This window comes from Protobothrops mucrosquamatus, unplaced genomic scaffold, assembly GCF_001527695.2.
Source record: "Protobothrops mucrosquamatus isolate PMUCROS unplaced genomic scaffold, P.Mucros_1.0 scaffold406, whole genome shotgun sequence".
Classification (NCBI taxonomy): Eukaryota; Metazoa; Chordata; class Lepidosauria; order Squamata; family Viperidae; genus Protobothrops; species Protobothrops mucrosquamatus.
In genome coordinates this window covers 165,632-182,055 of record NW_015386736.1, presented here as the reverse complement: position 1 = coordinate 182,055, position 16,424 = coordinate 165,632, and the positions used below count along the sequence as shown (strand labels likewise).

Sequence of the window (16,424 nt, the reverse complement as noted above, 5' to 3'; positions counted from 1 at the left end):
TCATCCATACATTTTTGTTTTGCCTACATGTCATCTACCTTTTAACACCCCAATTATGTTGTATAATTAATTTGTATGTTTCAAATTACTCATTCCCATCATAAGAACTTGCCTTCTTTTTTATCCTGAATATTTGGTATTGAAACTTGATCCTCGTTCTCGGGGAAGCTGCAAGCTTAATGCTTCATCCACTTCCCAGTTGAGGCCAAATGTAATCTTCTTTTCAAATCGGAGGCAAGGTTTCAAGTATGGTATGGACATAGCTCCCATCTCCTTGGCTACACTAGATCATTCCTCTGAGCAATGGACAGTTGGAAAGGAAGAGGCCAGGATCCTTGTCAGGGCTATGGAAAACTAATTTTTAAGTGCTTTCAGGGTAAAGGAGTCCCATTATGACAGATCAAATTAAGCTGCTTGGCTCTTCTCTCATAGAAGTATGGATTTAGAAGCAAAATTGCTTAACAAGGATCTGGGCCAGACCACAGCATCACACATTGGCTGCTTGACAGAAGTGTTTAGCCAGAATCTTTTTAACCACAGGTCAACAAATAATTAGGGACTGATTCACACCTCTAGCTAAACTACAATGTGTGATATTTCACATCCAGTAAAGCCAGGAACAGACAAACCTCAGTATGGCTTTGTGTCTTGTATGAAGAGCCATTCTCTCAGGGATTAACCCAGGTCAGATTCTATGTAGCCAAAGTTCAGAGAGAACTAGATTTCAATCCAGTGAGGCCAGAGGTGAATAGGGCAGCCCTTAGCAAAAAGAAGAGTTAATTTGTGTAAGCAATAACAGTCAAGCAAGGTATCCAGTGTCAAAAGCTGCAACTGAAATTCAGCATAGCTAGAGGGAAACAGAGAACATCAGGGCAGGGGTCAAGTTCCAAAGGGAGAGACAATTGGGGGAAAGGGAATGCACATTTCACCAGGTAAGACTGTTTCTCTGAAAAGACAAAAAAAATGCACATTTACGTTGGAATATTGTAGAGGTGATAGAATCATGTTATGATTCAGAATTGGTTGACAGAGTGGGTCAGACTCAGTGGTGGGATTCAGCCGGTTCACACCACTTCAGCAGAACCGGTAACTAATTTTTTGTTGGCCAGGCCCAGAATGGACTTCCGGAAGTGGTATCCACCTAGGGTTGCCAGGTGTCCACTATTTGAGTGGACAGTCCACTTTTTTCACATTATGTTCACTATTTTTTTTCACAAAATAGTGGACATTTTTTTTATTCAAAAGCTTTATGATGAAATGGTACGTAATCTAAAGCTGTACAGTCTACTTTTTTTACTACTTAACCCCCACCCCGCTTGTCCGCTATTTTTTGGAAGCAGACCTGGCAACCCTATATCCACCCAGAGAACCAGTCAGACTGATAGGCTTCTCTGGCAGAAACGTTGCATGATTCAAGACTTCTAGCTCAGTTCACTCAGAGTTCCTCCTCATTTCAAGGACTATTTTGGCCTCTCTCATTCTCGGATATGAGAGATTGCCACTTCTGGACTGGTTTGAACCAGAATTGTTAATCATGTTTCATAGTTGTCATGAATCATGATTAACCATGGTAGCATCACAAGCATGAAGGAATTTCAAATTTATTACAACGCTACGGCCAGATACAAACATGAAGGAAAAATCTGCATATTAATGAGGAAAGAATAAGTTCATGGTTACTATTCAGTTGCAATTGAAGGACTATATATGCACAGCCCCACCAGGAGACATGTTTTATGGTAAAAGAAAAGCCAGAACTTTTTATCTTCTTCCATTGACTGAACATTTTTATACTGAGCGCATTTCTGGAGCATCCAATGAAATACTTGAAGGCACTAAAACGTGTTAGTTTGAGGGATCATCCTTTCCTTGTTAAGCCATGAAAGAAAAACTCAAGATTATCATCACTCCAGTGGTTACAACAGTGTTGATGGTATATTAAAGTCTATTTTCCCATCATTTATTTCTCTCCTTCCTTTTTTTTTCTTTTGAATTGATTCCAAACTCCTGTGTAGTAGAAAACTCTACTAGCAATGTAATGCTTCATTTTATGTGCTGAGCGATCAGGTTCCTAATGTGACAGCTTAATTACACTGAATGTTTAGATTTTCATGCTTGGACCCTGTCCAACCTGAAAAAGTAGGAAGAATAATCTTTTGATCTTACACCTGTGACATAATTTTCCTTTATATCTCTGGCTTGGAAGTGCTACTTCTCTAAATCTTTTGCTTGCTATTCTGTTGCTTTTAAGACTATCCATAACCATATTTGTGCACTATTGATCATATAAACAAAGCAAAAGGAGCTAAAAATTAACTAGCAAATGGGAAAAAACTTACAGTTTAAAACCAACCACATTTTACAGTTCAGCTTTGAATTAATTAATCACTTAGAATTGTATATCGGAAAATGCCTTTGGGCGGATCTTTCTCATTGTTTTTCCCTAATTTTTCTCTTTACATGTTATTCTAAGAGAAAGAAATAGCATTGGACAGACTATAGATGATAATCTCTTCAGAGATTTCTCTATCTCCCTCCCTATAAAGACATTAAATATTTATTTGACATTCTTTGCTAAAGTGAGGTGTGTCTTCTGGATTAATTTATGATTCAGTGTCTATGCTTTAATCTAATGCTCAGAAACCATACATTTTGGACTTGATGCTTTGGTAGTTGACACATTTGGGAAACAACTTATTTTGCTGTATAAATTACATTATGCTAATATGGTGGAAAAGATCCAGCAATAGATGTGGCCAACCTTTAAGAGCTCTTAGTGGCTGATACAGAGATACAGTATATCATCATGTTTCTCAAAAGGCTTATTTCATAAGTACCAAGGGCTTGAATAGGTACAAAAATATCAATAAAGTGTCCAGACATGTCAATCTGTCTTATTGGAATTCTAGCCTTTAAAGTTAATTAACGCTTCATAAAAAATTTCTTTCTTATAACTTATTCATAAATACAGACATTAACCACATTTATGCAATAATGCTTTCCAAGATATTTGAACAAAATTCCTAGATAAAATGAAGTTCACTTCACCTCTTCTCCACATAGCCAGTCATCTTGCTTCAGTATTAAAGAAGAAGATGGAAATGGCTTCATATATCCTCTCTGCATTCAACACTCCTCTTCTAATCACAGATATTTCAGGTATTTAGGTATACAGAACAGCAGCAAAGAGAGAAGAGAAGAGTAATCTTAAACCCAGTAGGTTTTTCTTCCAGAGTTTTTGGAATAAAACCTGAATAGCTTTAAATACCATAGTCAGCCATCAGCTGTGAAGGGTGATATCCTAAACAAATGGAGGTACCTGATTTCTTAACATTGTTTTTGAGAGCTATTTCACAAACCTGAATCATGAGTACAAGCAAGCATAGAGGAATTAGCACCACCCTATCTGGCAGTCCTAATCTCAACATTTCTTTGCCATCTAGCCATATACAGGATACTGTGATACTCCGTTTTTGGGAGCATGGTCCCTTCTCCACTACTATGAAAATTATAGGTGAATGCTGGAAATTCCTTATCGATCAAAAATGTATTATTTAGATTTCCAAGGAGAAAGCAAATAGTCCATTGCAATCCAGGTAAACTGTACCTATCGCAAACCTCACTGTGCATATATAATTACCTAACAAAGAATTAGAATCTGTTGGGGTCTGGTAATTCCAAGGATGAAATTATGACTTTGGAAAGTCAAAATGTTTTCTGCAGGAAGTTTCTGGAAAATATCCGAAAATGGTGGAACAGGTTTTTTTTTAATTGAGGAAAGTGAAGATTTGCCACTAATCTTGTAAAAATAATAAAGATTCTAGAATTCCATATTTATTATCTCTTGTAATCATATTTTTCATAATCTTTATTAGTACTGGGTGATGCAGTGGTTCAGTGGTTAAGATGCTGGGCTTGTCGGCTGGAAAGCCGACAGCCCAGGTTTGAGACCCGAGAGTTGTACAAAGGGGTGAGAGCCCATTTTTGCCTAGCTCCTGCTCACCTAGCAATTTGAAAGGATGCAAATGTGAGTAGATAAATAGGTACAACTTTGATGGAGAGGAAACAGCACCTCATGTCATGCTGGCCACGTGACCTCAGAAATGTCTTTGGACAGCACTGGCCCAATGGCCTTGAAAAGGAGATGAGTGCCGGCCCCTATAGTCAGCAATGACTAGCGGAGTAAAATCTGCACGGACTCCTTTCCTTTTCCTTTCCTTATTAGCATTACATCATTTGGTGAAGCCAGTGGCTGCGATTTAAAAATACTACTCTATACTCTTGTTTCTCTGGTTCTAGTGGGAAACACTGTTGCTAACTTGCAATATCGGAAAGAGAAAACAACAAATACAATATTCTATGTTCCAAGATGCCATATCGACCCACTGGATAAGCCACAACAGAGAGTTAGTGAATCAGCTGAAGAGAGTTTGGGCAATAGTAATCAATGCTCATTGTTTATTGATCACTTGGCAGGATGCAAACCAGGCCTACCAATCTGGGTGCATCCAAGGCAAATACTTTTGCTAGGCAGGTCTGGTACTTTACTAAGTGCTTGATAAATATATTGGTTTTCCAGTCCTAGAAAGAACTCCTGTATGAAGGCTCTGATGGATTGCCTGGCCTTGGCTGGTGAGTTGCATTAGGCAATACAACCCTTTCTCTAATGAGTTTACATTAACAATAGGTCTTTGAAGTTCCTAAAAATGTCAAGTTGATTTTGCAAAGTAGACCAAAGCGTGGGAGATCAATTTATTTTGTCTAAGCTGTTTTTGTAGAAGAAAAATATTGGTGTTCTGTTGTTTCTCAAATCTTGCCCCAAAGTGCTGGTCTGTTTTTATTCAGTTGCAAACTGTATTTTTTTTTAAAAAAAAAAATCCCTGCTCATTTTTACTTTCCAATTAAAAAAAAAACTGAGCGGAGGTGCTCTTTTGTTTGACTTATCTGCAGCCAGGCCTTGTGATTAATCACCATGCTGACCATACCCTGAGTAGCTTTTGTCAGTGGCAGTCTGGGCTGATGGGAAAGGATGGCAGCCGCCACGACCATGCAATTTTACTGACTGGCTTTGACATCTGTTCCTGGAAAAATGAGCCTTGTGATACTTTAGGTAAGTCTTTTTTTTTTTTTTTTTTGCTTGCATTGGACCACAAATGCACCAAGGAGCCTTTGGCAAGACTAATATCTTCAAATGCAGGTCCTAAATACCTACAATCTGCAGAACTTAGATATCATCTAAGTCCTGATGCTTAGATGATGAGAAAAGCAGTATTCCCATTATTTAAAATATGTTTATACCTTTGTACAAGGATAACAATCCAGTGATTGCAGTTCAAAACAGAGGCTAAATAATGTCAAGTACATAGAGATATCTTCTTGTTCTCCTTGTGATGCTACTTGGAGTAGCAATATCTGATAGGAAAGGACACAAATCTTATTAATAAATGAGAATAATTTGCTCCAGCATCTTTCTACTCAAAGACAAATCTGGTTTGTAATGCATCATTGGGACTTGTAATACATCTCAGTTGAAGCTTCTAGGGATTGCAGGAAATAAATAGGTGAATCAAACCCAATGGTTATATTAAATTTTAGCACTTTTGTGATTAAAAAAGGGAGGAGTCTCTTTCCACCTTAATTGTCTAATCCCAATTCTTTTCCTAAGGCATGCTGTTTAATCTTTTTTCACTTAAACTCTCCAGGATTTGCACCCATAAGTGGCATGTGCAGCAAATACCGCAGCTGCACTATTAATGAAGATACTGGACTTGGACTTGCTTTTACTGTTGCTCATGAATCTGGACATAAGTAAGTTTGTCAACCTGTTTTTGGAAAAACGAAAGAGTTTTAATCTTAAATTCTTTCCGGCCAAAAAATGACCAATAGATGATTCTTTTAGATATCCAACCATGCTATGATTTCCAATAACTAGGATTACTGCTTACATTTTAATCACAGTTTGATCTTTAAGTATAAAAAGAAAAATACTGAGGCTATTAATCTGCCCCATGTTCCACCTTCTTAGCATTTACTGTTGTCCTTTAGGGTGGCTGCAGTGGCTATAACTAAAATATTAAAAATCCTATTTAAACTATAGATTCTGGCTCATGGCTATAATTTGCAAGTGACATCTGTTATAAACACCTCAGTAACATATCTTAAAATTTTTACTGATTTTTTTAAAAAAATATAATTCATTCAATTGTTATACTTTATCAATATGTAAAATCTCTGTCTCTTACACCCACAGCTTTATTGCAGAACAAAGCAAAAAAGTATGACAACTTGTAGTTGTATGCACAGTTCCTGTGCCATTGTATCTGTGCTAGCGTATAGAAAGTGTTTTAAGCCATAATCTCGTCTGTCTGTGACTTAATGTATTTTGCAATCACCAGCAGTTAACCCTCATTAAATACACCATTGGATATCAGGTTTTAGGATCCAATGCATATTATTAAACAAATTAAGCCAGCCCACTTAATGCAGGTTACAGTTGTGTAGGTGCAAATAAATCAATATGTTTGTCTACCTAAATTCTTTCCTTCCTAAAATTATTTATAGCCTGTAAAAACACAAAAATTGATAAACATATATGAAACTATGTAGTCTAAGCTCTAGGTTTATGCTGAATAAAATTATTTAGATAGAATGTTTAAAGGGCCCCTAGAAATGTATTGGAAAATCATTGTGTTTCTAAAGTATACCCAGATTAAGATTATGCACAATACTGAAAACAATAGTTAATATTCCTCTTCTGCTCAATTTAAATTCTGGCATTATGAGACAGTATTTGTAAAGGTATAAAGTTAACATTTTGCCTCTTACAGCTTTGGCATGGTCCATGATGGAGAAGGAAATATTTGCAAAAAGTCTGAAGGTAATATTATGTCACCCACACTAGCAGGACACAATGGAGTCTTCTCCTGGTCAGCTTGTAGTCGTCAATATCTCTACACATTTCTAAGGTACATGTGCCAAGTGAGTGATTTCAGTGAGGAAAAAGCATAAGGTCTGAGAAAGTTGCTTTTGTCCCTTAAAATGGGAAAGTTTCATTATAGAAAGCTGTAGGTACCGATATACATGCAGTGAGATCTGGTGAGTTTCAGACTCAGCGTTTCAGATTACACAAGGTGATAAATTTAGTATGATTCTATATAGTCCATATAGAATGGATTGATGGATTACATTTCCTCAGTTTATTTTCTGGGAGCAAAGAACATATTGCAGGAATTTGGTTAATGCATTCAAGGAACATATGAGGGAGGAGACTGCATGCCTCCAATCTTTCCTGGGAATTCTCCATATGAGTTGAACTACAAGTATAAATGTCCTCAGCCACCCAACATGGGATTTTAGTCCCGCAGATGGAGAAGACTCATATTTATTATGTATAAATAAATATATATTTTAGCTCTGTGTTAATGGCAGCTATAAGTGTGAGTTTTATAATAATTGCAAAACAACTAAGAAGTCTAAATCGAAGGTCTAGTTTTTCTTTCTCCTATTTGGAAAATTCCATCATTGATCTGAGTCATTTAGCAGAAAAACATACATCTTCTACATATGCCTCATCCCAAACTTGCCTGCCTCCTATTCCTGCTTCCTTCCTTTTAATGGACATGTGTAGAAGGCAGAGGAAATGTTCTTGAAGGACAGGAGAAAGGCAATGATTAGATAAAAGGGGTGTGAACCTGAACCAAGAAGGTAACATGAGTAAATATCTCAGAAAAGCCCCTCCCTAGTTTTCACAAGATAAAGGGTTAAAGGGGAAAGCACACTAAGACTTGCAAGATTCTCTTATTATAGTTTTAGAATAAAAGTAGTACTACCTATATGTCATTGGTTTCCTGGACCGGTCTATCTTGGAAGGCTGATATCATGTTATACTGAATTTCTATGCAGTTTGTGATCTAAAACTGTCCTCTTTCAGAAATGACTAGCTATTACAAGAGTCACTGTTAAATCTGAATGTGATATAACCAAAGATGTCTTGTTTGGATCTCTTTAGCTCTCCTCAGTCCTTATGTCTTGCTGATCAACCTAAACCTGTGCAGGAATACAAGTATCCAGAGAAACTTCCAGGGGAACTTTATGATGCAACTATTCAATGCAAATGGCAGTTTGGAGAAAAAGCTAAGCTATGCATGATGGACTTTAAAAAGGTATATCTATCTATCTATCTATCTATCTATCTATCTATCTATCTATATCTATCTATCTATCTATCTATCTATCTATCTATCTATCTATCTATCTATCTATAATCTAGTCTTATTCTAGATTAAATTTAGCAAATTGTTTAATCTAGGGCAAGGGTGTCAAACTGCCATCCCATGGGCCAGATGCATCCTGGCGAAACCATGCCCACCCCATTGCTGGCAATGGAAAAAAAGTTGCGATATGTCACGATACGACATGTGACATTGCGAGTTTGACACACACACACACCCCGATCTAGGGGCTCAGAATAATGTATGTGTATTATTAGATCTTCTTCCTCATTTTATTCCCACAGGAAAGTGTGAGATACCTTAGTTTGAAAATAGTGACTCTCCTAATTATCATGAACTATTATTCTACCCAGATTAGAAATTAATAAACTGATTTTGATTTAAATAACTTATTTATTTATATATTTATTTGCATAAATAAATCTGATACATACTATCAGATTTCATATGACTTCCCCATTCAAACTAGTTTTTAGATCAGCTTAAAATAGTGCAATAATGACAGAGAAAATAAAAACTAGCTAACAGTCTGAGATTTTCCAAAGTATTCATTTGTGTTGGAAAAGGCCTTGAAATAAGCACTGTCCTGGGAAAGAGCAATCCAAAGTTGGATTGACATCCCTGGGGAAACTCCTTTCCTAATAGCTTTGTGGGATAGAAATCCAGAAAGAATCTCTTGGTTTGATCTGAAACATTTGTATTGATCCTATATACAATATTTGGATAGAAAACTCGTTTACATGTAGTCCTCAACTTACAAGCACAACTGAGCCCAACATTTCTGTAGCTAGGTGACACAGTTGTTAACTGAGTTTTGCCCCATTTTACGACCTTCCTTGCCATCATTGTTAAATGAATCACTGCAATTGTTAAGTTAGTAATACGGTTTTTAAGTGACTCTGGCTTCCCCATTGACTTTGCTTGTCAGAAGGTCGTAAAAGATTATCATGTAACCCTGGGACCCTGCAGCCGTCATAAATATGAATCAGTTGCCAAGCATCTGAATTTTGATCATGTGACCCTGGGATGCTGCAATGGTTGTGAGAAAAACAGTCATAAGTCACTTTTTTGAGTGCCACTGTAACTTCAAACAGTCAGTTAATGCACTATTGTAAGTCAAGGTCCATCTGTGTTTCAATAACATTTCTTGTCATCAGGGAATTAAAATTCCATGGATGTTATACATGCAGAAGTTCTGTCATTGCCATTGTTGCCCCTCCATGTAGTTCTTGTCCTGTTTTAAGATAGACAAGAAAAAAACAATTCTGTATGTAGACATTGTATGGTATGTACTTACTAAGAGCATGACTTTGCTTTCCTTCTATAAGCCATTTTTTGTTCTAACTATTCTTAATGCAGTATTTCTGTTATTGCTATTTTTCCATCTACTCTTTTACTCCACTAGGATATTTGTAAAGCATTGTGGTGCCATCGAGTTGGTAGAAAATGTGAAACCAAATTTATGCCAGCTGCAGAAGGTACAATCTGTGGTTACGATATGGTAAGAAAATATTTGATAGATGTTATTTATATAAATAAATGGTGGAAGCTATGAAATGGAAGTTATGATGAAAGTGAGTTGAAATGGGAAATAAAATGCCCTGCATCATTATTTTAATTGAACTGAATTCAATTGAATATTTTTTTGGCCACGTCTGCTAAGATATAAAGGCATTTAATATTTGTTAATCACTTTTAGTACATCTGAATCATTTGAATTTAGATATACCGGTATGTTTGTTCCTTTCGTTGCCTAGAGCTTTTCATATTATCCTATGCATAATTAGTATTCTTTTAATTATTTGATGTATTGAAGAACCAGACCTGCAGGTTCATAATTCATGGATTATTAAATACTGAAATCCTCTTTCCTCAGTAATGCCACTATTAAAAATGTAAGATGCTGGTTAGGCTTTCCTACAGCTGATAGAATGTTTGGTCTTCCCCAAAGGATAGACTAGGTCACTAGGTTGTATGGGAAATCATTTTATTAGAATAACTGCACCCTTGGGATCAGGTTATGGTCCTGAGTATCCTCATGTGATCTTGGAAGTCACATCGAAAGAAAGTTTAAACATCCTCTTAATTCCATAAGCTCTAGTTGGCTTCCGGTCATTTTTGGTGAAAGAACACTTCTATGAATATCTTATCACTGATTAATCCCAGGCTTTGTGGAACAAAGAATAGTTTCTCAAAGAAAAACTGCATGAGAAGAAGTCTGGAATAATCAAATGATAAGCATCTGTTTGGGTTTTTATTTAAACATCTTATATTCTGCCCAATCCATCAGTGGCTCTGAAGATTCTTTTTTATACATTGCTTATTCAAGAGAGCTATGTCACAATAATATCAATTTCTTTCTTTTCATTTAACAATTCTTCCCCTCTCTTTAATCCGTTCAGTGTTAGCACTCAATCCCCCAACTTCTTCCCTCTTATATACCCTTTTCTCTACATGTTATTTGCCATGGTTTTTTTTGGCACCATTACAGATCTCTCTGAAGTTATTTAGCTATTAATTCACTCTATCTTTTCCTAACTTATCTCCATCTAATTTTGCACCTGTGTCGTCCTTCTTTTCCAAAGAACCCCATATCCCACAAATTCCATATCCTCCTTCTCTTGCTTTAGGACAGAAACCTCTCTGCAATCCCATCTCTCAGCTTTTCCTTCCTGCCTACCTGTCTGTCTATCTTTTTTCTGTGTGCCTATCTCAAATGGCTTCTTCTACTCTTAGTTAAATTTAGTAGCATTCTCCCAGTAATTCTCAATAATTCAGCATCAAATATCAGATGTAAGTAGTTTAACCCTGATTGGACCCAGATAAACAAGGGGAGCTGGCAGAGGGTTGGGGGAGTCTTAAACTTGCAATTTATTCCAGAAGAAGCTTCTGTTTACATGTGTGGAGGTTTTCATTCTAATGCAAGTAGCAGATGTGGAGAGCTGATCTGTACCAAGATTACAGCAGAGAACAAAAAATAAAAAACTTCTTTCCATCATGGCGTTACAAAACCATCTGCAAAAATATTATTTGTGTGAATTAAATAATAACAGACAGAATCATGCTGTGTAACTGCAACAAGCTGCAAACACTGCCTCTCAGAATAGACAGATTAAAAAAAATTAAATTTGTGAGGCGTAAACATTGTTACAAACAGTGGGATAGGAGATTTTTACCCTTCAGAAGTTGCTGGACTCCAGTATCCATCATCTACATATAGTATAGTCAATGAGCAGCAGTAATGCAAGATGTAGTTCATTATCATAGAGAGAGTAACAGGTTGCCTATCTCAAAGCAGACAATCGTTTTCATTACGATTATTTTTAGCTTCAGTTCTTAGAAGAAGAAATATCATATCAGGCTCTTTTTCCAAACCAAACTATAGGGTCATTTGACTCCAGACAAGATTTCAAGGATATATCATAAACAAGGAACATGTCAAGTTGAATGCAGACAGACTCAGTTTAAACTTTCACATCAAAGCCAGTGTGTACTTTTAGGTTAAATGGGGTGTAATCCTGACTGACAGTCCCAAGAGATGTGCTGTGTGTGAGTGTGTGTGTTTGTCCAAGAATAACAGACAGGAACAATTAATCTCAAACAAACGACTTCATTTATAAATCAGATAGCTTGCACGATCTCTTTGCTTTCTTTATTATGTGCACATTTACTATTTTTAACATGTCACTTGCCATAAATCATTCTCATAAATATAAGGGGATACAATCTAGAACAATAACATAAAATCTGACAAGATGACTGTAAATAGTCTCTTTGAAATATAAGATTTTAAACACAGTCCCCTGGTCCAAGTGGGGGGAAAGCCAGGAATCTAATATGGAAGCAGGCTGCTGTGTCCACCTAAATGCATACTCAAATACTCTATACTCTTTTTAGAAGGCGTCCTTTTGAATATACAACAAAACAAACACTGAGCATAACAAACAGCACCCATTCAGGTGTGCATCAGATTCAAATTCAATCTGATACACATGCAAAATCCTGCTTTTCTGCATGATTTATTATCTCTATCCAGGATCAAAAAGATTCCCAACAATGGTTAAAAAATAAAAAAACACAGAATATATTAAATGACTTATTTTTGTGAAAGAAACATGTCTTTTCCTGCAAAGTGAATAAAATAGAATCATGGTCCACCCCCAGCTCCTTCTGTTGTTAACTTATCTCATATGTATATATTATCTGATGCTTAAGCATATACGGCAAGATTAAAAAGATCTTCCTGATTTAGCTGATGTGTGTTGATGTTATCCACTTTGTCTAATGCATGGAAAAATCTCACATTTATATTGTGAAGCTTATGGGATAGAATTTGAGATATAGAGCTGCTTCAGACCTAAGTCCTTGATAGCCAGCTTCAACCGGTAAGATGAAACTCACTCTCAGCAAATAAACCATTAATTTCTAGTATAACATTAACGCTTTACCTTCTAAAACTATCACGATGTACAATACAATAGGCCATATTCACTCTTTTCTTTTTTGACTTTTAAGGGAGAGCCTTTTTTATTTCACATATAAACTAATTCATTTCATGGATAAGAGGCAGAAAGCATTTAGTCAATACTTACTGTATATCTGGAAATAAAAGATTATTATCTTTTCAGTACCTAGAAATTATTACTACAAGTAATGGATGAAGATAGGAACATATGGGTTGGTGCAAATGTGGTTGAGGCAGTTATATCAATATAATTCATCAGTGTCAATGTGGGTTACATATCAAGAAACAGAACATTCAGCAATTATTATATAGAAATTTTTCCATAATGTATTCATTTTATATTCCATATATACATATTATTGCATATTATTACATATTACACAATTTTATATTCCTGTTCCTAAGGGTATGCTCTTTTTCACATACAGTTTTTAAAATGCACTCTATATTTGATACAATTCTCTAGGAAATACTTTTTCATGTTCTGTTTTTCAAAATAAAAACAAAATTATAATAATTATGTAATTTTTATAATTTTTTAAACATTTTAATTCTAAAATTTTAACTCTCACTTTTTAATTTTATATACTATTTTATATTATATATGTTTTATTGTACATCATGCAAGAAATAGCATGAAAGAAGCACAAGATGATAGGAACCATATTGTTCAAGTTAATGTATTAATGAACCAAACATTCATTCATTAATATGAGGAAATTACAGGTGACAAGACAAACTTAAACAGAAAATAATGGTTAAAGCAGGGATGTCATATGGAGGCCGCGCCCACCCCAGCTCCAGCAATGCAAAAAAAGTCATGATACGTTGAGACACGTCACTTGACGCGGCGAGTTTGACACCCGTGGTCTAAAGGCAATCAACTCTAGTCAACATCTGACTGCAATGAACTATTCCAGCGTTTTCAATCTGGTAATCTCCAGATGTGTTGAGTCTTCAACGCCCTAAATTCTCAACCAACCGTATGAGACATAGATATTTTCTAAGATTTAACTCTCTTTTATCATTGCCAGCTAAGATTTCTTTCTAAAAGGAAAGTGAAATATAGATATTGATAGTAGCACCAAGACTCTTTTAGACTGAGATCTAAAGTCTGAAATATTTAAACTGAAATAACTCTTTAAGTAGTTGACAAGAGTACTGAGTAGTCAAAGACCATAAAAAATGAATGTACATTTGAATTGTTTTTCCCAATTGTTGTTGTTTTGATGCACTTATTGCCATTTTAAAAATGCTTATCTTTTTATATTCTTAGCATAGGGAAAAGTTAGATAATATACAGTAAGACATTTATGTGTTTGTTGCATACCAAGGTATTTGTCTTCAAGAAAAATAATGTGCACCAACAATAATTTCATTTTAGTAGTAGCGATATATACAGGAGTACTAGTTTTCAATTCTCGCTTCCCAGAATTGACATTCTGGGCATTAAGTTTAGGAATAATAATAAAGATACAGAAATTAAAATCAACATTGACCACTATAGTCATCTATTTTTATACCAAACATGACTGAAGTTGAGACAATGGCAGTAACATCTCAAATGAAGGTGTGGATATGGTGAAAAGAAATGAAGTTTTTATTGTTTTGTCTACTGGACAAGCTGTGTGACCTTGGACATGCTGTAGTTTGTCACAAAGACCAGGTATCTCAGAGGAAAACATAAATCTTCTTGCAAAAATGAACTAAACCCCAAGCATCTCATGTTTTTAGTTATAGCTCAGCTGAAGCAGGAATTCTGAATTGTAATAAATCAGTTTAAACGAACCTAGCTTTTCAAAACCTTTTAAATTTAGAAATTAAGTATAGAACTTTTCAATTTTTTGAATGTTGATGAGAAGTACTTGCTCAACATAGACATATCACCAAACATAATGCATATATTAAGATTATGTTTAGCAGCCAACATTTGTATTAATATTTGCTATTTATTATGTTTACATGTAAACCCATCCTTGAGAGAGATGGGCAGTCTAGAAACATGACATATAAAATAAATAAATAATAAAATAAAGAAATAATAAATAAATCAATGTCTTTTTCATGTTCTATCACAAATGCACGAAGAGGAGAAAAGTGGTAGAGCAGAGACTTTTATTCTAGTCTATGTATCTTTTGTCACATGACTTCATGCCTGTTGTGGGCATACCAGGAAGAGGCTAGCACAAGTTGCTCTAAAGCTTTCAGCTCCTTCCACCTCCCCCCCCCCCAAAAAAATGCCTACTTGAGTAAAATGATGCCTGAAAATTAACAAAATGATTATATAAAATGTCTCCTATAACTGACTGAGGGCTTTGTTCTGCTTAGGAAACTGATTAAGAGTGAAGTGCCTTCCCCCATTTGCAAACATGTATAATCATTATAAAGAACTGTATAATTATTATAAAGAACCACTTCATAGCAAGAAATTAATTAGAAACTGGTTTAGAAACTGTTATCTTTTTAATAATTGCATGGTCAGAGGACTTCTTCACATGTGATGTGTTTTTGTATATACCTAAAATGAAATTTACCATACATGAGCAACCATTATTTTTTAAAAAGAAAAGTCTTTGTTTTCACTTATTCCCCTTCCTACTACTCCATCATGGCATCAAGCACATGAAAGGGCATTAAAGGCCATTGAAACAATGTGCCTTAGGACTTCCAGGAGACTTATTGTGTTTCACAACAATGGCTGGGCTTCTGTAAACCATCCAAATGTAATTTATCTGGTTCCTGACTTTTCTAATAATAAGTACATTGTTATTTATTCCCACTAATTCTAGACAGAAGGAGCAGTGTAGAAATTTGTCCTTGGGCCTGTGTCTACTGATAGACAGGCTTATGGAAAAATCAAATTATATTTGATTTGGCTTGTTGCAGATTTATTATTAAGATCTCTGCTGGATCTAGGCAAAACTTGGATTTAAGTCAAGTAGAGAGCCTTGGATTGTGATATGCAAGGAATAGAGTTGATACTCTATTCATTACAATTAGACATGCATCTGCCTCTTAATACCCTCAAATTCTTTTACAACATTTGTGTGTCTTCAAATAAAGAGTGTTTAAACTGCATATATTAATGCTTCACCCTCAGGGGTGTCAACGGGGAGTTTTATTTAACATCCTCTGCCAAGTTGTTTATATTCAGTCACTGAAATTGAATCAGTAGTTTTGAATTGCTACATATTCTTGGAGATCATAGTTAATATCCCCTCTAACTGTATTATCTCCATAAACTAATTTAATTACTAAATTTATCACTACTCCAAAATTTGTATAACAATTATCAAATGTTGTACTGTAGTAATAGTTGGGATACAAACAAAATGAAGTTATTGTATGTTTAGCTTTTGCTATGAACTGTTGTTTTTAATGTTAGATACTTAATATTGGAGAGTTTTGTTTATGATTGTACACAGATAACATTAACAACTCAAATGCTGTAAATCCAGCCTAGATTAGACTGCAGGCTTTACAAATAAGATTGATTGATTGATTGATTGATTGATTGATTGATTGATTGATTGATTTACTTTTAAAACCCTTGTTCTTTGAAAAGTCCACCTCATTGCAAAAATCCAATGAGTGGGGGAAAGATGTATGAAAATAATTGCATCTTATCTGTATGTTTATTAGAGATGTAGGATTACCTTACTTGCATGTTGATTGTAACTTAAAAGTAAACTCTTCTTTAAATTAAGCTTAACTCCTAGTGATTTCAG

At 35.3% G+C, this 16,424-nt stretch overlaps 1 protein-coding gene across 1 annotated transcript in view; it reads left to right on the top strand.

Annotated features, from left to right (window-relative positions):
- ADAMTS16 (ADAM metallopeptidase with thrombospondin type 1 motif 16) overlaps positions 1-16,424 on the top strand; it is a 79,420-nt gene that overhangs the window by 20,507 nt on the left and 42,489 nt on the right. The window contains exons 7-11 of the mRNA XM_029284177.1: positions 4,951-5,110; positions 5,703-5,808; positions 6,828-6,965; positions 8,009-8,162; positions 9,637-9,732. Coding sequence (XP_029140010.1) covers positions 4,951-5,110; positions 5,703-5,808; positions 6,828-6,965; positions 8,009-8,162; positions 9,637-9,732 — 654 coding nt within the window. The remainder of the gene's footprint in view (positions 1-4,950; positions 5,111-5,702; positions 5,809-6,827; positions 6,966-8,008; positions 8,163-9,636; positions 9,733-16,424) is intronic.